At 40.3% G+C, this 23,013-nt stretch overlaps 1 protein-coding gene across 1 annotated transcript in view; it reads left to right on the top strand.

Moving 5' to 3' along the window:
* Positions 1 to 877: 877 nt before the first annotated feature.
* LOC128199637 (uncharacterized) overlaps positions 878 to 23,013 on the top strand; it is a 42,381-nt gene continuing 20,245 nt past the window's right edge. The window contains exons 1-3 of the mRNA XM_052889879.1: positions 878 to 1,561; positions 2,062 to 2,157; positions 3,388 to 3,963. Coding sequence (XP_052745839.1) covers positions 878 to 1,561; positions 2,062 to 2,157; positions 3,388 to 3,963 — 1,356 coding nt within the window. The remainder of the gene's footprint in view (positions 1,562 to 2,061; positions 2,158 to 3,387; positions 3,964 to 23,013) is intronic.

Here is a 23,013-nt window from a genome sequence, read left to right as displayed (position 1 = left end):
GTAAATCTAATTACAAAAATCTACAAGTAATATATTTTTTGTTGCGGCGGCGCTAGCGTCGACAAGTAAACATTGGCTCCGTATAAAATTATTAACTAAAATTACAATACACCTGTTTTTAACATAATACAAGTTTGTTACGTATTACCTCAGTGCAAAGAAAGTGCAAAAGTGTTTGTAAGAACAGATATCAAGTTTTTACCACATAAAACTGTGATCTTAACACTGTACAAATAACAGTTAATCAGCACATCGAAAACATTGAAAATATTTAAAAACTTAATTTAAAGTGTTGTGCATAACTTTTTCCAACTATCTAAAGTGATAAATTTCGTTTAAAAGTGCCAAAAGAACCTTTGTGAATACTAAAAACAATTTTTTATTTTTTTTCGTTGTGGGTAAAAAAATAATCTTTTGACGCGTCCTACAGCAGAATATTGACTATCTTAATCACACCTCTTAATTCACAAATATTTGTAAGCTTCACCGTAGCGTAGTGGAATGTACCGCGGATCTTGAGACGATATACCGTGGTTCGAAACCTGCTACGGCCAAAGATTTTTTCCGTTTATAAATTTATTTTCTACATTTCTACATAAATAGTTATTTGATCAAGAAACGTTTACTAATTGAAAACATTAATGGAATATATTTGACCGTACCGATACAGCGGTGGTGAATTCTGAATTCAGGATTTAGCGTCAGAGAAACGCTGTATGATTGAGAGCAGTGAATAAAAGAAATCTGTCACCTAAACGTCAAATTGACTCAAAATAAAATTGACTCAAACTGTCACTTGTCAAATGTCAAACGTACCCAGTGTTTCTACATAAAATATTAAATAGGACTCAGACAAGTTCAACTTTGATTGTCAACTATGGAAAACCAAATGGAATTACTTCTCAACAAAATAAAAGAAGAGATGGCACTACAAACCAAACAAATAACTGAAACTGTGTTGGAAAGTTTGGATAAGAAACTTGCATCAGTTATTGAAGAAAATAAAGCCTTAAAAACTAAAGTTGAAACTTTACAACACAAGATTGATTCCCTGGAAGATAACAAAAGAAGACACAATTTAATATTTTTTGGAGTAAACGAGATGGAGCAAGAGGGATCCTTAATTGATTACACAAAAACGATAATTGAAAGAGAAACTAACACGAATATACAATCCTACGAAATAAATACCGTACAAAGATTAGGGGCCAAAGGCAAAGGAACTCGCCCTTTACTGGTTGGTTTTACCTCAATATGGAAAAGGAACCAAATTCTCAGGAACAAATACAAAAAGGGAGACCTAACGAGATCAGACATTTCGATTAAGGAGGACTACTCAAAAGAGGTTTTACTTAAAAGAAAAGAACTGGTGCCTCAACTATTGCAAGAGCGGGAGAAGGGCAAGATAGCCTATTTAAAAAAAGATATACTAATAATAAAAGATCCTAAAGAAACCAACCAATTCAAAAGAAAAAGAGACTCAAAAGAGTCTCCTAATGATAAAACAAACACAACTAGACCAGCTTCCAAGAAAACAAACACAAACAATATTCTAGATTATGTAACTCGAGGACAACCTTCTTATTCAGGTTCAAAAAACTAGCATGCACCGCCAGCCACGCAAAAATCATTACAACAAACAAACAAACTACTAAAACAAAATCTATCACCCCAATCCGGCCGGTCACCGTGGGGGAAGAAGACCACTACCCTCCAACCGAAAATAATAACAACAGAAGGACAAATCAAAGCACACTAAAAATTTGCACTTATAATGTACGATCTCTATCGTCATTTGAAAGATATCTTGAATTAACCTATGCTCTCAGTGATATAAACTACGACATAATAGGTCTGTCAGAAGTCAGACGAATGGGCTGTAACATCGAAGAATACAAGGACAATGTCTTGTGTTATATAGGTAAAACAAAAGGCTTATACGGAGTAGGATTCCTTATTAAAAAAGAGCACAAAAACAAAGTAATAAAATTTACGGGTATCTCAGAAAGAGTAGCGCTCTTGCAAATGGAGTTTAATAATTTTCGACTCTCTCTAATACAGGCTTATGCACCAACTGATAAAGCGAACGAAGACGAAATCTGTGAGTTCTACAAAGACTTAAATCAAGCTCACTCCCTAGCAGATGACAAAGTTCTGGTAATTGGAGACTTTAACGCAAAAATAGGCCAGAAAATAAAAACGGATAATAATCAAATCATTGGCCAATTTGGCTTCGGCGAAAGAAATGGAAGAGGAGAAAGACTCATAGAATATGCCTCCGAACACAAACTAGCAATAATGAATACCTTCTTCAAAAAAAAGAGCAATAAAAAATGGACTTGGATATCTCCAGATAAAAAAACTACCAACGAAGTCGACTTCATAATGTCAATTGCTCCAAAAATTATAACGAACGTTGAGGTTATTAGTAATTTAAAATTCCCCTCCGATCACAGGCTTGTTAGAGCTACTCTTATTTTAAAATTACCGAAAGTCTCTAGAAAAAACTTTAAATCTATGACAAATAGACCAAAAACAAAAGAAGAGATTGAAAAATATTTAAAGAATCTTACAGAAATCATGGAAACTTCAGACCAACTAAGCAAAGTTACCGACGTACAGATTTACTACGATCAGCTTGAAAGGACCATACTTGATAGCCTAACAACAACAAAACAGCTACCAGAAGGCAAAATACATAAAATATTCAGCAAGGAAACAGAAATCTTAATTAATAGACGCACAGAATTAATAAAAACAAGAAAGAAGAATAAAGAAATAAAAAATGAACTTAGCAGATTGTACAAAACTACAAATAAATCAATAAAAAAAGATTACTGCAACTACAGATACAACATCATAACTAATAATTTAGGAAAATTCAGAAGTACAAAAAGGGCATTCAGAGATCTAACCACACATAAAAAATGGATACATAACCTTAACCATACATCAGAGGAAACCAGCACAAGGAAGATTGTAATCGAACACGCAACAAACTTCTATAAAAACTTATATCAGAAAAGAGACAACGCCATCATTGAAAACCAAATAAACTATCCAATAATAACTAATACTGTCCAACCAATTGATGAAAAGGAGGTGTATACACACATTAAACAATTAAAAAACGAAAAAAGCTCTGGCCCAGACGGAATCAGCAATGAAGCTTTAAAGGTGGGATCACCAGTTTTATTATACCATTTGACTAAATTATTTAATATGATCTTGGACACAGAAATAGTTCCCAAAAAATGGTGCTCGTCAGATATTATCCTACTTTTTAAAAAAGGCAATCCACAAGATATAGGAAACTATAGGCCAATCAGTCTTCTAATAAGCTCGTACAAACTATTTGCTTCAATACTACTGAAACGAATAACCCAGGATATTGACAATTTACAACCTGTAGAGCAAGCAGGCTTCCGGTCAGGTTTCAGCACTATCGATCACATTCAGACAATAGAACAAATAATGGAAAAATACAGAGAATTCAACAGATCCCTCTATGTGGCGTTCATAGATTACAGCAAAGCTTTTGACAGCATCAATCACAGCGCTATCTGGAAAGCTCTTTACTCGCTAAAAATCGACCAAAAATATATAAATATAATAAAAAACATATACGAAAACAGTACCAGCAAAGTAAAGCTCGAGACCAGTGGAGAACCCTTCAATATTGAACGAGGTGTAAGACAAGGCGACCCGCTGTCACCAAAGCTTTTTATAGCGGTCCTTCAAGATATTTTTAGCAAAATGAACTGGGCACAAAAAGGCATACTGATAAATGGCAACTATCTCAATCATCTAAGATTTGCAGATGACATTGTGATAATGGCTGAATCACCTAAAGACCTGGAGGAAATGATAACAACACTCGATCAGGAAAGTAAAAAAGTAGGACTTGATATGAACACAGATAAGACAAAAATAATGACCAACACTTACAAAAGACCAATACAAGTAAACGGACACCTAATAGAATATGTTGACAATTATATTTATTTGGGGAAACAAGTCTCATTTAACGTAAATAGTAACTTACTAGAAGTGACAAGAAGAATAAATCTGACATGGAAAAAGTTTTGGTCGTTGAAGGAGATATTAAAAGGTAACTATAGCCTACACATGAAAAAAATTGTAATGGATTCCTGTATTACACCATGCCTCTTGTATGGTTGTCAATCTTGGGTATTCACAAACAGTATAAAACAAAAAATTGCTAATACACAAAAAGCAATGGAGAGAAGCATATTACGGATCAGAAAAATACATAAAGTACGAAGTGAGAATATAAGACAAAAAACGAAGGTCACAGATGCGCTGAAACAGGCACTGACAATAAAGTGGCAATGGGCTGGTCATATCGCACGCTGTTCTGACAGAAGATGGACAATAGAAACAACCAAATGGAAGGGTCCATCAGGTAAAAGAAAAGTCGGTAGACCAAAGCAGCGATGGGAAGACGACATCGCTCAAGCAGTGGGGAGAAATTGGATTGACCAAGCCAAGGACAGGGAAAGGTGGAAAAGGTTGGGGGAGGCCTATACCCAAAATGGGGTCCATATCCCAAATAATTTAGATCTAAGTTAACTAACATTAACTAACACTATATTATAAGTACATTTGTAAAAAAAAAAAATTAATCACTAACACAATGTATAATGTAAAAAACTGAGGATATTGGAATAAAAAGGCTTTATTATTATTATTATTATTATTATTACAAGTAATATAAAACAAAGCCCTAAAAATTGCCTATAATACTCCATTTAAAACAAACTTAAAAAAATTCCATTCTCAAATTAAATTTTCATCGATCAAAGACTGACAAAAGTTTAACGTCATCATAAACCCTACTAGCCGTAATAAACTAATTTCATCGATAGGTAAATCTGACAAAAAATTGCGACTCGATAAATATGGTCGATACAAGTTTCCCCATCACTATGTCTTTACCGATAGGTGACGACGGCGAAGCGACGTTCTGTCCGCCCGATCCAACGGCGACCTACCCGCAATAAGTGATTATTTGTTTCACGAAGTAAAAATTCATGTCATTTATGTGATCTTTATTGGGTATTTTACTTGTGTACCTATATTATGAATTCTGTGCTTGTGTTAGAATAAATAGTTATTCTTATTCATTAATGTTATAATTATCTAGTTTGTTTACATCGCTTAAATATTTTTAAAAGGCGTGCCAGCCTAAAAAATGTGTTTATATGATAAGTCTTAAATATTTAAGGTTGCATTATTTAATTTTTGTAAATTACTGTATTCCTTTAAATAAAATAAAAATATCTTGAAAAAAAACAATCTCCGTCCCAATAGCCGCATCACTGCTTGGGTGGACACCATTGTCGACGAACTGTACATTCTTTAAGCGATACTAATGGCGGCTATAAATAACTAACGAAGCTATAAAAGCGGCTTATACCATTCTTGCCACACCTCTGATGATTCTCTTCAATAAAATACTAGACACCTCTATAACGCCTCAGCAGTGGTCAGAGTCAGATATTATATTGTTATATAAAAAGGGCAATCCCAACGACATAAGCAACTACAGACCCATAAGCCTTCTGCCGTCGCTATATAAACTTTTCTCTTCAGTTATAAAATATAGAATAATCTCTACACTTGATTCACATCAGCCAATAGAACAAGCAGGCTTTCGAAAAGGATACTCTACAGTAGATCACATTCACTCGGTAGAGCTACTTATTGAGAAGTACCAAGAGTTCCAACGACCACTCTACATAGCGTTTATAGATTATAGACAAAAAGTGTTTGACTCTATACTCCATTCATCAATATGGGAAGCTCTGTACTCGCAAAATGTAGAGGCCAAATACATTAGAGTGATAAAATACATTTATAAAAACAACACCAGTAGAGTAAGGCTAGAGTCACCAGGAACCCCTATTCCAATTAAAAGAGGAACCAGACAAGGGGACCCGCTGTCACCAACGATTTTCATTGCAGTACTAGAGACCGTTATAAACAAGTTAAACTGGAATACGATGGGCTTAAATATAAACGGAAATTATATAAACCATTTGAGATTCGCTGACGATCTAGTCTTGCTCTCTGAAAACAGCCTAGAGCTAGAGCATATGATATACACGCTGCAACAATCGAGCCGACAGTCTGGCCTAGAAATCAACTTCAAAAAAACAAAATTGATGACAAATGCATTAAAAAATGAAATTAAAGTTGAAAATACTTCGATAGAGTTTGTAGATTCGTACATTTATCTGGGCAAGCAACTCTCTTTTGATAATAAAAGTAACGAGCAAGAAATTGAAAGAAGGATAAAAGGGACATGGAAGAAATATTGGAGCCTTAAAGAAATTTTCAAAAGTCAAATGCCAACAAAAATTAAGAGAAATGTCATGAACACCTGTCTCTTACCGTCTCTCACATACGCCTGTCAAACATGGAAATTCACGCGAAATGTCAAGAACAAAATAAATTCATGCCAACGGAGCATAGAAAGAAGTATGATGAAAATTCGAAAAATTCAAAAAATTCGCAACTCTACTATAAGAGAAAAAACAGGAGTAATAGACGCACTAAACTATTCTATGAGATTAAAATGGAGATGGGCGGGCCATGTAGCAAGAATGAATGACGATAGATGGACTTCTCGGCTAACGGCATGGACAGGGCCTGTGGGTGCTAGAAAAAGAGGAAGACCTAGAAGTAGATGGGCAGACGACATTGAAAGGACGGCTGGAAAACAGTGGAGGAAAAAAGCCACAGATAGAGAGTACTGGTCATCTCTGGAGGAGGCCTTCACCCTCAAATAGAGGGGTTCGCACTAAATTTTTTTTTAAACTTTATAAATAAGTATTAAAGTAGTTACTTTACTCAACCTCAAGTTTGAGTTTGTACTTACAAAAATTTAAAAATTGTAATTTATTTTTTATAAATTTTATTAACACTAATATGTATATGTGCTTACTTATGTGCGAAATAAAAGGCTTTTTATTTTATTTATTTTATTTTATTTATAATGGCGATGGGGATTGTGGTAAGGTCCAGATTGGAGGAATACTGGAGTGCCGCCGTTGACATACTACCTACCCCTAGCTTCGGCGCATACATGTGCATTGATCGTTTTTTACTTCTCAGTAAATGTCTTCATTTAAACAACAATGGAATGTGTGCGCCAGAATTGGACTACACCGAGGCAAAGCCTAAAATACAGCCAATATTGTGTGTCAGTGTTATCTAAACTGTAAATTTCAAAAAATGTATACTCCGGCACAGAACATCTTACTAGAGGAGAGCCTTTTGATGTGGAAAGGCTGGCTCTCATTCGGCCAGCTTATTCCAAATAAAGCTGCGACTCGCGGTATTAAAACTTATGAGGTCTGTGAGTCTCAAACCGGCTACTTATGGCGGTTTGATATTCACGCTCATAAGAAATCTCCACCGCAGCAGTTCGCTAATCCACTAGAGGCCTCTACCCCGGCAAGTGTATTGAAGCTGATCCAGGGCTTGGAGCATAAAGGGTAGAAAAGTTTGACGGAGATCGTCAGCAGTTAGAAATGTGTCAAGAGCGAAGAAAGTCGGGTAAATCTCTTCGCACTCCTACATGCACACGTGGACGTTAGTCTAGCGCTGAATCTACGGTTTAGCCAAAGGTGAAGCCAAAAATAGGAGTTAACGAGATGAGGAGGTCTCACATTCTAACTTCAGAGTCAAACGTAAGAAGGATATAAGTTCAAGTGATTTAGACGAACAGGAACCATCTGGTTCTAAACAGCGTAAAAGTAATTGTTCTGATACAAATATCATATTAAATAAATTTTGTCAATATTGCAATCAGTCAAGAGTTCAGATAAGTCAAAGTTAACCTTTAATACCAACACTAATCCAGAAAGTTAACCTTTAATTCTACCCTATGTCTAAAGAACAAACAATCTTAACTTGACTTACAGAAGTAAAAGAATGTTCTGAAATTTATGGGTGGAAAGTTAAGGAAATTATCCATTGCGCTCTTCCAAAATTTAGCGTAGCAAAGTCATGGTATCTGTTCACGCGAGTTGCCGTCCGTGCGAATGGTGGCGCTGGCGTGCGAACGAGTCGAACGACCGATTCATTGAACGGCGTCCTGCGGCCAGCCAGCGCCGGCGGCGAACGGCTGCGCATGCCCCTCCCGTTTAGAGGCGTAGCCCGCGCGTTGTTGACCGAATTCTTAGGCTCGCTATGGGTTGGTTGGTGACCGGTAGTATGATTTGGACCCACGGGCTCTCAATACAACGACTGAGATACCGGGACATTAGAGCCTTTGAGTCCGGTCCAAGTAACCCACATCTTCTTTCCTCCGTGGGACGAGAAAAAATCACTCGCACTAAGCGTATATAATTTATCATAGTTTCTGGTTATATAATAAGAAATAACTGACCAATAAAGAATTTCTGGACTTTCAGTGTGAGTCGTTATTATTTCATTCAAATAGCTTCACAGTCTCAATTAGATAAGTTAGGTTAGTTTAGTAGGTAATAGCATAGTGACTAGGTGGACTGGAACCCAGGACCTCTGGAGCTAGATTTGAACATAAGTTCCGACACATCATTTTTGTTTTTGTGACGCGTGGGCCTGCGGCCTCCAACCCTGTGGGCCTGCGCGGTCGCAAAGGAAATTATCCATTACGCTCTTCCAAAATTTAGCGTAGCAAAGTCATGGTATCGAATGATACTATTGGCGATGGGGATTGTGGTTAAGTCCAGATTGGAGGAATACTGGAGTGCTGCCGTTGACTTACTACCTACCCCTAGTTTCGGCGCATACATGTGCATTGATCGTTTTTTACTTCTCAGTAAATGTCTTCATTTTAACAACATTGACATGTGTGCGCCAGAATTGCACTACACCGAGGCAAGGCCTAAAATACAGCCAATATTGTGTGTCAGTGTTATCTAAACTGTAAATTTCAAAAAATGTATACTCCGGCACAGAACATCTTACTAGAGGAGAGCCTTTTGATGTGGAATGGCTGGCTCTCATTCGGCCAGCTTATTCCGAATAAAGCTGCGAATCGGGGTATTAAAACTTATGAGGTATGTGAATCTCAAACCGGATACTTATGGCGGTTTGATATTCACGCTCATAAGAAATCTCCACCGCAGCAGTTCGGTAATCCACTAGAGGCCTCTACCCCGGCAAGTGTATTGAAGCTGATCCAGGGCTTGGACCATAAAGGGTACAAGTTTGACGGAGAGCGTCAGCAGTCGGAAATATATCAAGAGCGAAGAAAGTCGGGTAAATCTCTTCGCACTCCTACATGCACACGTGGACGTTAGTCTAGCGCTGAACCTCCGGTTTAGCGAAGAGGTAAAGCCAAAAATAGGAGTTAACGAGATGAGGTCTCACATTCTAACTTCAGAGTCAGACGCAAAAGGGATATAAGTTCAAGTGATTCAGACGAACAGGAACCATCTGGTTCTAAACAGCGTAAAAGTTCTGATACAAATATCATATTAAATAAATTTTGTCAATATTGCAATCAGTCAAGAGTTCAGATAAGTCAAAGTTAACCTTTAATACTAACAGTATCAAAGAAAGTTAACTTTTAATTCGACCCTATGTCTAAAGAACAAACAATCTTAACTTGGCTAACAGAAGTAAAACAGTGGAGAGTTGATGAGGAGCCCCCAAGGGAGTTCGTGAATCTCCTCAACTCAGAGGAGCTGGATGATGCCGCGAACGCCAGTGATAGCGAGCTCGAGTAGATAATACGCCTAGATGTGAGAGCTGGCCAAATACTACTACTACTAGTGCAGACCCAGGTGTACCCAGGTTCGAGGGTCAGGGTCAGGAAGCACTAGATTTAAGCCATAATACGCTCAGACGTGAGAGCTAGCCAGGAGTGCCCAGGTTGGAGGGTCAGGTCAGAAATACGAGATATTATTCCGAGCAGCCAGGGGTATCACGGATGCGTGATACCGAAACAGATATTAATCAAAAGTTTGACGGAGAGCGTCAGCAGTTAGAAATGTGTCAAGAGCAAAGAAAATCGGGGAGATCTCTGCGCAGTCCTACATGCACACGTGGACGTTAGTCTTGCGCTGAATCTCCGGTTTTATGAAGAGGTAAAGCCAAAAATAGGAGTCTACGAGATGAGGAGGTCTCATATTCTAACTTCAGAGTCAAACGTAAGAAGAATAGAAGTTCAAGTGATTCAGACGAACAGGAACCATCTGGTTCTAAACAGCGTAAAAGTAATAGTTCTGATACAAATATCATATTAAATAAATTTTGACAATATTGCAATCAGTCAAGAGTTCAGATAAGTCAAAGTTAACCTTTAATACCAACACTAACCCAGAAAGTTAACCTTTAATTCGATCCTATGTCTAAAGAACAAACAACCTTAACTTGGCTTACAGAAGTAAAAGAATGTTCTGAAATTTATGGGTGGAAAGTTAAGGAAATTATCCATTGCGCTCTTCCAAAATTTAGCGTAGCAAAGTCATGGTATCTGTTCACGCGAGTTGCCGTCCGTGCGAATGGTGGCGCTGGCGTGCGAACGAGTCGAACGACCGATTCATTGAAAGGCGTCCTGCGGCCAGCCAGCGCCGGCGGCGAACGGCTGCGCTCGCCCCTCCCGTTTAGAGGCGTAGCCCGCGCGTTGTTGACCGAATTCTTAGGCTCGCTATGGGTTGGTTGGTGACCGGTAGTATGATTTGAACCCACGGGCTCTCAATACAACGACTGAGATACCGGGACATTAGAGCCTTTGAGTCCGGTCCAAGTAACCCACATCTTCTTTCCTCCGTGGGACGAGAAAAAATCACTCGCACTAAGCGTATATAATTTATCATAGTTTCTGGTTATATAATAAGAAATAACTGACCAATAAAGAATTTCTGGACTTTCAGTGTGAGTCGTTATTATTTCATTCAAATAGCTTCACAGTCTCAATTAGATAAGTTAGGTTAGTTTAGTAGGTAATAGCATAGTGACTAGGTGGACTGGAACCCAGGACCTCTGGAGCTAAATTTGAACATAAGTTCCGACACATCATTTTTGTTTTTGTGACGCGTGGGCCTGCGGCCTCCAACCCTGTGGGCCTGCGCGGTCGCAAAGGAAATTATCCATTACGCTCTTCCAAAATTTAGCGTAGCAAAGTCATGGTATCGAATGATACTATTGGCGATGGGGATTGTGGTTAAGTCCAGATTGGAGGAATACTGGAGTGCTGCCGTTGACTTACTACCTACCCCTAGTTTCGGCGCATACATGTGCATTGATCGTTTTTTACTTCTCAGTAAATGTCTTCATTTTAACAACATTGACATGTGTGCGCCAGAATTGCACTACACCGAGGCAAGGCCTAAAATACAGCCAATATTGTGTGTCAGTGTTATCTAAACTGTAAATTTCAAAAAATGTATACTCCGGCACAGAACATCTTACTAGAGGAGAGCCTTTTGATGTGGAAAGGCTGGCTCTCATTCGGCCAGCTTATTCCGAATAAAGCTGCGAATCGGGGTATTAAAACTTATGAGGTATGTGAATCTCAAACCGGATACTTATGGCGGTTTGATATTCACGCTCATAAGAAATCTCCACCGCAGCAGTTCGCTAATCCACTAGAGGCCTCTACCCAGGCAAGTGTATTGAAGCTGATCCAGGGCTTGGACCATAAAGGGTACAAGTTTGACGGAGAGCGTCAGCAGTCGGAAATATATCAAGAGCGAAGAAAGTCGGGTAAATCTCTTCGCACTCCTACATGCACACGTGGACGTTAGTCTAGCGCTGAACCTCCGGTTTAGCGAAGAGGTAAAGCCAAAAATAGGAGTTAACGAGATGAGGTCACACATTCTAACTTCAGAGTCAGACGTAAAAGGGATATAAGTTCAAGTCATTCAGACGAACAGGAACCATCTGGTTCTAAACAGCGTAAAAGTTCTGATACAAATATCATATTAAATAAATTTTGTCAATATTGCAATCAGTCAAGAGTTCAGATAAGTCAAAGTTAACCTTTAATACTAACACTATCAAAGAAAGTTAACTTTTAATTCGACCCTATGTCTAAAGAACAAACAATCTTAACTTGGCTAACAGAAGTAAAACAGTGGAGAGTTGATGAGGAGCCCCCAAGGGAGTTCGTGAATCTCCTCAACTCAGAGGAGCTGGATGATGCCGCGAACGCCAGTGATAGCGAGCTCGAGTAGATAATACGCCTAGATGTGAGAGCTGGCCAAATACTACTACTACTAGTGCAGACCCAGGTGTACCCAGGTTCGAGGGTCAGGGTCAGGAAGCACTAGATTTAAGGCATAATACGCTCAGACGTGAGAGCTAGCCAGGAGTGCCCAGGTTGGAGGGTCAGGTCAGAAATACGAGATATTATTCCGAGCAGCCAGGGGTATCACGGATGCGTGATACCGAAACAGATATTAATCAAAAGTTTGACGGAGAGCGTCAGCAGTTAGAAATGTGTCAAGAGCAAAGAAAATCGGGGAGATCTCTGCGCAGTCCTACATGCACACGTGGACGTTAGTCTTGCGCTGAATCTCCGGTTTTATGAAGAGGTAAAGCCAAAAATAGGAGTCAACGAGATGAGGAGGTCTCATATTCTAACTTCAGAGTCAAACGTAAGAAGAATAGAAGTTCAAGTGATTCAGACGAATAGGAACCATCTGGTTCTAAACAGCGTAAAAGTAATTGTTCTGATACAAATATCATATTAAATAAATTTTGACAATATTGCAATCAGTCAAGAGTTCAGATAAGTCAAAGTTAACCTTTAATACCAACACTAACCCAGAAAGTTAACCTTTAATTCGATCCTATGTCTAAAGAACAAACAACCTTAACTTGGCTTACAGAAGTAGAAGAATGTTCTGAAATTTATGGGTGGAAAGTTAAGGAAATTATCCATTGCGCTCTTCCAAAATTTAGCGTAGCAAAGTCATGGTATCTGTTCACGCGAGTTGCCGTCCGTGCGAATGGTGGCGCTGGCGTGCGAACGAGTCGAACGACCGATTCATTGAAAGGCGTCCTGCGGCCAGCCAGCGCCGGCGGCGTACGGCTGCGCTCGCCCCTCCCGTTTAGAGGCGTAGCCCGCGCGTTGTTGGCCGAATTCCTAGGCTCGCTATAGGCCCCTGGCTCGCTATGGGCCCCTGGCCGTTTGTGGAGTTTCGTCGAAACTCCGCCAGAACAGTGTCAAAGCTTACCGTCTATGAAGTTTACGTGGTCGGATGGGAAAATAAATTAATCGAATCACTTCCTTCTCGCGAAGACTATGCCGAACTCTTGACTGAATGCTTGCTAAGCGAGTAAAGTAGTATGAAGAATATCTTGAACAGTATTATTTCACTTAAATTAACTTGTAAAATAGGTGTTAGATTTAGTAAACGTCAGGCTGTAGATTGTTTACTGTATGGCACCGAAAACAGGGCTGTAAAGGTTGGCGCGCAAGCTGCGCAATTTTCTAAACCGGAAAAAATCGTTAAATATTTTAGGCCCGTTAAAGTAGGACCAAGTCGCGAAAATCCTGAATCACAGTCTAGATTCCGAAATGAACGTAGGATTGCTGCGTCAGCTGTTAGATCTAACGGTTCTAAATTTCATTCAAAGGTGGTATCCGCATTGGGCCAGTGTGTTGGACTTGAGCTCAGCAGTGAGCCGAATATGGGTTAATAATGATGATGCTCGGGTGAGCTAATTATGAATTAGCTCACCCGAGTTTTAAGTGCGGCAAGCCTCCTGCAAAATGCGCTGCTTGCGAAACTTTAGGACACCAATCTTATTTAGTTCGTTGCTATAAAAATAAGATTCATAAATATCGCGAGAACAATATCCAAATGTCCAAAGTACAAATATGTCTGAAGCATAAAAATGACGCCTTAAAGTATAAAGTTGGAGATTTAGTAGCTATAAAAAACTCATTTTTCACAAGACAGCAAACTATATCCGAAGTACTTGGGACCCTAACAAATCGTGAGATGCAAGCGCAATGGCCATTTTGCCGTAACAGAGATTGGTATTGCAGAAGGTCCGAATAATACCACCACATCAGCTGATCTCATTAAGCTTTGGGTTTCACTAGAGCACGATAGCCGTGTGGGAAATGTTAGAATTTTGCCGATTAATTTATTTTAATTTTGTTAGCAACACTAAACGTCAAGAACTTAATACCTAAAGTCCTAAAGTAGTATGAAGAATATCTTGAACAGTATTATTTCACTTAAATTAACTTGTAAAATAGGTGTTAGATTTAGTAAACGTCAGGCTGTAGATTGTTTACTGTATGGCACCGAAAACAGGGCTGTAAAGGTTGGCGCGCAAGCTGCGCAATTTTCTAAACCGGAAAAAATCGTTAAATATTTTAGGCCCGTTAAAGTAGGACCAAGTCGCGAAAATCCTGAATCACAGTCTAGATTCCGAAATGAACGTAGGATTGCTGCGTCAGCTGTTAGATCTAACGGTTCTAAATTTCATTCAAAGGTGGTATCCGCATTGGGCCAGTGTGTTGGACTTGAGCTCAGCAGTGAGCCGAATATGGGTTAATAATGATGATGCTCGGGTGAGCTAATTATGAATTAGCTCACCCGAGTTTTAAGTAAGTATTGCAGAAGGTCCGAATAATACCACCACATCAGCTGATCTCATTAAGCTTTGGGTTTCACTAGAGCACGATAGCCGTGTGGGAAATGTTAGAATTTTGCCGATTAATTTATTTTAATTTTGTTAGCAACACTAAACGTCAAGAACTTATAATTGTCACTTGTCATGTCAAGCTGTCATTGTCAGAATGTAAATGTTGAAAAGATGTTACGATGTATTGGTCTGTAATATTAAAAAAAAAAATATTTAGTGCGAAAAGTGTTTGTGTGCCTCGAATTTACGAAAATATCTTACATATATTTATTTATAACAATGGTTTTTTATGCATAGTATGTCAAAACCGTGGAGAGTTGATGAGGAGCCCCCAAGGGAGTTCGTGAATCTCCTCAACTCAGAGGAGCTGGATGATGCCGCGAACGCCAGTGATAGCGAGCTTGAGTAGATAATACGTCTAGATGTGAGAGCTGGCCAAGTACTACTACTGGAGACCCAGGTGTACCCAGGTTCGAGGGTCAGGGTCAGAAAGCACTAGATTTAAGGCATAATACGCTCAGACGTGAGAGCTGGCCAGGAGTGCCCAGGTTGGAGGGTCAGGTCAGAAACACAAGATATTATTCCGAGCAGCCAGGGGTATCACGGATGCGTGATACCGAAACAGATATTAATCAAAAGTTTGACGGAGAGGGTTAGCAGTTAGAAATGTGTCAAGAGCAAAGAAAATCGGGGAGATCTCTTCGCACTCCTACATGCACACGTGGACGTTAGTCTAGCGCTGAATCTCCGGTTTTACGAAGAGGTAAAGCCAAAAATAGGAGTCAACGAGATGAGGAGGTCTCACATTCTAACTTCAGAGTCAAACGTAAGAAGGATAGAAGTTCAAGTGATTCAGACGAACAGGAACCATCTGGTTCTAAACAGCGTAAAAGTAATTGTTCTGATACAAATATCATATTAAATAAATTTTGACAATATTGCAATCAGTCAAGAGTTCAGATAAGTCAAAGTTAACCTTTAATACCAACACTAATCCAGAAAGTTAACCTTTAATTCTACCCTATGTCTAAAGAACAAACAATCTTAACTTGACTTACAGAAGTAAAAGAATGTTCTGAAATTTATGGGTGGAAAGTTAAGGAAATTATCCATTGCGCTCTTCCAAAATTTAGCGTAGCAAAGTCATGGTGTCTGTTCACGCGAGTTGCCGTCCGTGCGAATGGTGGCGCTGGCGTGCGAACGAGTCGAACGACCGATTCATTGAACGGCGTCCTGCGGCCAGCCAGCGCCGGCGGCGAACGGCTGCGCATGCCCCTCCCGTTTAGAGGCGTAGCCCGCGCGTTGTTGACCGAATTCTTAGGCTCGCTATGGGTTGTTTGGTGACCGGTAGTATGATTTGAACCCACGGGCTCTCAATACAACGACTGAGATACCGGGACATTAGAGCCTTTGAGTCCGGTTCAAGTAACCCACATCTTCTTTCCTCCGTGGGACGAGAAAAAATCACTCGCACTAAGCGTATATAATTTATCATAGTTTCTGGTTATATAATAAGAAATAACTGACCAATAAAGAATTTCTGGACTTTCAGTGTGAGTCGTTATTATTTCATTCAAATAGCTTCACAGTCTCAATTAGATAAGTTAGGTTAGTTTAGTAGGTAATAGCATAGTGACTAGGTGGACTGGAACCCAGGACCTCTGGAGCTAAATTTGAACATAAGTTCCGACACATCATTTTTGTTTTTGTGACGCGTGGGCCTGCGGCCTCCAACCCTGTGGGCCTGCGCGGTCGCAAAGGAAATTATCCATTACGCTCTTCCAAAATTTAGCGTAGCAAAGTCATGGTATCGAATGATACTATTGGCGATGGGGATTGTGGTTAAGTCCAGATTGGAGGAATACTGGAGTGCTGCCGTTGACTTACTACCTACCCCTAGTTTCGGCGCATACATGTGCATTGATCGTTTTTTACTTCTCAGTAAATGTCTTCATTTTAACAACATTGACATGTGTGCGCCAGAATTGCACTACACCGAGGCAAGGCCTAAAATACAGCCAATATTGTGTGTCAGTGTTATCTAAACTGTAAATTTCAAAAAATGTATACTCCGGCACAGAACATCTTACTAGAGGAGAGCCTTTTGATGTGGAAAGGCTGGCTCTCATTCGGCCAGCTTATTCCGAATAAAGCTGCGAATCGGGGTATTAAAACTTATGAGGTATGTGAATCTCAAACCGGATACTTATGGCGGTTTGATATTCACGCTCATAAGAAATCTCCACCGCAGCAGTTCGCTAATCCACTAGAGGCCTCTACCCCGGCAAGTGTATTGAAGCTGATCCAGGGCTTGGACCATAAAGGGTACAAGTTTGACGGAGAGCGTCAGCAGTCGGAAATATATCAAGAGCGAAGAAAGTCGGGTAAATCTCTTCGCACTCCTACATGCACACGTGGACGTTAGTCTAGCGCTGAACCTCCGGTTTAGCGAAGAGGTAAAGCCAAAAATAGGAGTTAACGAGATGAGGTCACACATTCTAACTTCAGAGTCAGACGTAAAAGGGATATAAGTTCAAGTCATTCAGACGAACAGGAACCATCTGGTTCTAAACAGCGTAAAAGTTCTGATACAAATATCATATTAAATAAATTTTGTCAATATTGCAATCAGTCAAGAGTTCAGATAAGTCAAAGTTAACCTTTAATACTAACACTATCAAAGAAAGTTAACTTTTAATTCGACCCTATGTCTAAAGAACAAACAATCTTAACTTGGCTAACAGAAGTAAAACAGTGGAGAGTTGATGAGGAGCCCCCAAGGGAGTTCGTGAATCTCCTCAACTCAGAGGAGCTGGATGATGCCGCGAACGCCAGTGATAGCGAGCTCGAGTAGATAATACGCCTAGATGTGAGAGCTGGCCAAATACTACTACTACTAGTGCAGACCCAGGTGTACCCAGGTTCGAGGGTCAGGGTCAGGAAGCACTAGATTTAAGGCATAATACGCTCAGACGTGAGAGCTGTCCAGGAGTGCCCAGGTTGGAGGGTCAGGTCAGAAACACAAGATATTATTCCGAGCAGCCAGGGGTATCACGGATACGTGATACCGAAACAGATATTAATCAAAAGTTTGACGGAGAGCGTCAGCAGTTAGAAATGTGTCAAGAGCAAAGAAAATCGGGGAGATCTCTTCGCAGTCCTACATGCACACGTGGACGTTAGTCTAGCGCTGAATCTACGGTTTAGCGAAGCGGTGAAGCCAAAAATAGGAGTCAACGAGATGAGGAGGTCTCACATTCTAACTTCAGAGTCAGACGTAAAAGGGATATAAGTTCAAGTGATTCAGACGAATTGTCAATATTGCAATCAGTCAAGAGTTCAGATAAGTCAAAGTTAACCTTTAATACCAACACTATCCCAGAAAGTTAACCTTTAATTCGACCCTATGTCTAAAGAACAAACAATCTTAACTTGGCTTACAGAAGTAGAAGAATGTTCTGAAATTTATGGGTGGGATGTTAAGGAAATTATCCATTACACTCTTCCAAAATTTAGCGTAGCAAAGTCATGGTATCTGTTCACGCGAGTCGCCGTCCGTGCGAATGGTGGCGCTGGCGTGCGAACGAGTCGAACGACCGATTCATTGAACGGCGTCCTGCGGCCAGCCAGCGCCGGCGGCGAACGGCTGCGCATGGGCCCCTGGCAAGCCTCCTGCAAAATGCGCTGCTTGCGAAAATTTAGGACACCAATCTTATTTAGTTCGTTGCTATAAAAATAAGATTAATAAACATCGCGAGAACACTATCCAAATGTCCAAAGTACAAATATGTCTGAATGGAACCTATCAAAGAAGCATAAAAATGACGCCTTAAAGTATAAAGTTGGAGATTTAGTAGCTATAAAAAACTCATTTTTCACAAGACAGCAAACTATATCCGAAGTACTTGGGACCCTAACAAATCGTGAGATGCAAGCGCAATGACCGTTTTGCCGTAACAGAGATTGGTATTGCAGAAGGTCCGAATAATACCACCACATCAGCTGATCTCATTAAGCTTTGGGTTTCACTAGAGCACGATAGCCGTGTGGGAAATGTTAGAATTTTGCCGATTAATTTATTTAAATTTTGTTAGCAACACTAAACGTCAAGAACTTATAATTGTCACTTGTCATGTCAAGCTGTCATTGTCAGAATGTAAATGTTGAAAAGATGTTACGATAATAACAATAATCTGTTCTGTAATATTAAAAAAAAATTATTTAGTGCGAAAAGTGTTTGTGTGCCTCGAATTTACGAAAATATCTTACATATATTTATTTATAACAATGGTTTTTTATGCATAGTATGTCAAAACCGTGGAGAGTTGATGAGGAGCCCTCAGAGGAGCTGGATGATGCCGCGAACGCCAGTGATAGCGAGCTTGAGTAGATAACACGCCTAGATGTGAGAGCTGGCCAAATACTACTACTACTAGTGCAGACCCAGGCGTACCCAGGTCCGAGGGTCAGGGTCAGGAAGCACTAGATTTAAGGCATAATACGCTCAGACGTGAGAGCTGGCCAGGAGTGCCCAGGTTGGAGGGTCAGGTCAGAAACACAAGATATTATTCCGAGCAGCCAGGGGTATCACGGATGCGTGATACCGAAACAGATATTAATCAAAAGTTTGACGGAGAGCGTCAGCAGTTAGAAATGTGTCAAGAGCAAAGAAAATCGGGGAGATCTCTTCGCAGTCCTACATGCACACGTGGACGTTAGTCTAGCGCTGAATCTCCGGTTTAGCGAAGAGGTACAGCCAAAAATAGGAGTCAACGAGATGAGGAGGTCTCACATTCTAACTTCAGAGTCAAACGTAAGAAGGATAGAAGTTCAAGTGATTCAGACGAACAGGAACCATCTGGTTCTAAACAGCGTAAAAGTAATTGTTCTGATACAAATATCATATTAAATAAATTTTGTCAATATTGCAATCAGTCAAGAGTTCAGATAAGTCAAAGTTAACCTTTAATACCAACACTATCAAAGAAAGTTAACTTGTAGTTCGACCCTATGTCTAAAGAACAAACAATCTTAACTTGGCTTACAGAAGTAAAACCGTGGAGAGGAGGAGCCCCCAAGGGAGTTCGTGAATCTCCTCAACTCAGAGGAGCTGGATGATGCCGCGAACGCCAGTGATAGCGAGCTTGAATATATAATACGCCTAGATGTGAGAGATAGCCAATTACTACTACTACTAGTGCAGACCCAGGTGTACCCAGGTTCGAGGGTCAGGGTCAGGAAGCACTAGATTTAAGGCATAATACGCTCAGACGTGAGAGCTGGCCAGGAGTGCCCAGGTTGGAGGGTCAGGTCAGAAACACAAGATATTATTCCGAGCAGCCAGGGGTATCACGGATGCGTGATACCGAAACAGATATTAATCAAAAGTTTGACGGAGAGCGTCAGCAGTTAGAAATGTGTCAAGAGCAAAGAAAATCGGGGAGATCTCTTCGCAGTCCTACATGCACACGTGGACGTTAGTCTAGCGCTGAATCTCCGGTTTAGCGAAGAGGTACAGCCAAAAATAGGAGTCAACGAGATGAGGAGGTCTCACATTCTAACTTCAGAGTCAAACGTAAGAAGGATAGAAGTTCAAGTGATTCAGACGAACAGGAACCATCTGGTTCTAAACAGCGTAAAAGTAATAGTTCTGATACAAATATCATATTAAATAAATTTTGTCAATATTGCAATCAGTCAAGAGTTCAGATAAGTTAAAGTTAACCTTTAATACCAACACTAACCCAGAAAGTTAACCTTTAATTCTACCCTATGTCTAAAGAACAAACAATCTTAACATGGCTAACAGAAGTAAAACCATGGAGAGTTGATGAGGAGCCCCCAAGGGAGTTCGTGAATCTCAACTTAGAGGAGCTGGATGATGCCGCGAACGCCAGTGATAGCGAGCTTGAGTAGATAATACGCCTAGATGTGAGAGCTGGCCAAATACTACTACTACTACTAGTGCAGACCCAGGTGTACCCAGGTTCGAGGGTCAGGGTCAGAAAGCACTAGATTTAAGGCATAATACGCTGAGACGTGAGAGCTGGCCAGGAGTGCCCAGGTTGGAGGGTCAGGTCAGAAATACGAGATATTATTCCGAGCAGCCAGGGGTATCACGGATGCGTGATACCGAAACAGATATTAATCAAAAGTTTGACGGAGAGGGTTAGCAGTTAGAAATGTGTCAAGAGCAAAGAAAATCGGGGAGATCTCTTCGCAGTCCTACATGCACACGTGGACGTTAGTCTAGCGCTGAATCTACGGTTTAGCGAAGAGGTGAAGCCAAAAATAGGAGTCAACGAGATGAGGAGGTCTCACATTCTAACTTCAGAGTCAAACGTAAGAAGCATAGAAGTTCAAGTCATTCAGACGAATTGTCAATATTGCAATCAGTCAAGAGTTCAGATAAGTCAAAGTTAACCTTTAATACTAACACTAACCCAGAAAGTTAACCTTTAATTCGACCCTATGTCTAAAGAACAAACAATCTTAACTTGGCTTACAGAAGTAGAAGAATGTTCTGAAATTTATGGGTGGGAAGTTAAGGAAATTATCCATTGCGCTCTTCCAAAATTTAGCGTAGCAAAGTCATTCAAGTCAAGCACAGTCATGAGCGAAGAGGAGTTCGAGGAGCTGAAGCTGGTTGGTGTAGTACTCCATGTGCCGATCCATATGAGATTTTCATTCAAATATGGATCGGCAAATCATGGAGCACATCCTCTCAGAAACCAAACGTTACCCAATCTGTGGTTCCAACTGAAAATCAGCGCTACGTGTCCAAATTCAAATGGTCGAGTAGCATTATGCTGAGCTGGGGCCATTTTCTGGGTTATGCCACACATCGCAGGGTCCTGGATGTCATGATGTACTGGAGATATTGTGATGTGTGGCATAATTTCTAAATAAACGCATTTTTCTTTCTTTCTTTCAATAGGTAAGCCCAGTACATGGTGTCCACGATGCTCCAAAACCACAGCCTCCATCACACACTGGTAGATGAACTTTGTTTATTTCGCCATGATTGGCTATGGGGGTTGTGGTCAAAAATATATTGTTGGGGTTGTGGCTAAAAGAGTACTGGAACTCTAACGTAGACATGTTTTATACTCCTGGTTTTAGTCCATGGACCGATTATTGTTATTAAATCGATGTATACATTTTAACAATAATAATGACATATTGTGTGCACTAGAACCAGGAAACTCTGAGGACATCACAGATTGTTGGAAATACGGCCAACAGTATCACACTTAAATAGAAAGTTTCAGGAGATGCATCGCCCATCACAAAACATCGCGCTAGACCTAAGTCTACTTATGTGGAAAGGCTGGCTAAATATTAGTGGAATTAAAACATATGAAATATGCGAATCTCAAACCGGTTGCCTGTGGCGGTTAGAATTACATACTCAAAAAAAAAATCCCTACAGCACGATGTAGATCTTTTAGAGGCCTCTACCCGGCTATTAGTGCTGCAACTTATCAAAGGTTAGGAACACAGCGGGCACACGTTACAGATGGACAATGGCTGGCCCGAACGACCCTGCGGATCGACCGCAGGGTCGTTCGACCTTCACTCCGTAGGCCATACACAGTCTAACCAAAAAATAACATGCGCCCGGGTCAGATCTCTAGGCTTACATCTGGGGATGTCGATGTCATGGTATGGAGGGATAATAATAGGGTAGCTATGATCTCTACATACCATGGAAATGGCCAGCAGAGAGCCCGAGGATCCACCAAACCCATACTGATACATGATTATAATATCGTGATGGGTGGAGTGGATAAAAATGACCAGCTTCTGGCCATGTATACCACAGCACAAAAACGAACAAAGGTGGTATAAAAAACTTTTTAAAAGACTTTTAAATGTATCTATAAATTTGTTCATCATTCACCGTCACTCTCCTACTTCTCCATTAATTCATAGAAATTTCGTTTTGACCCTCGTATAAACTATACTGTCTAATTCCTTCATTACCTTCCGCCGATTCCGCCTGGAACCACGCAAAATCTAAAGGTAGACGTAACCCACCGCTTGGCTGAATTCCCGACGGGGCGATGGGTGAAAATTTAACACAAACACCCGTTTAAGTAGTGCCGGACTCCTACCGGCTAAAAATCCCTTCTACCTCCAAAAAATGCGTACCGTATACAAACTATATGGGTATCAAATGAAAGGTCGTAAAAAGACCATTTCAAATATACAAGTATATCTATTGGTATGACAATGTTGACCAAGAACTTCAGCCACACACGATCAAAAATATGCCGTCAATTCGACTCTTAGGAATGTGTGCAGTAAAAAACATATCTACAACCCTAAGCGCGCTGTAGATTCGACTGCAGGGAGATGGTAGTCCTCGACTAGCTGCCCGCC

Source organism: Bicyclus anynana, chromosome 26 (genome assembly GCF_947172395.1).
Source record: "Bicyclus anynana chromosome 26, ilBicAnyn1.1, whole genome shotgun sequence".
NCBI classification, from domain to species: Eukaryota; Metazoa; Arthropoda; class Insecta; order Lepidoptera; family Nymphalidae; genus Bicyclus; species Bicyclus anynana.
This window is presented reverse-complemented; position numbering and strand designations above follow the sequence as displayed.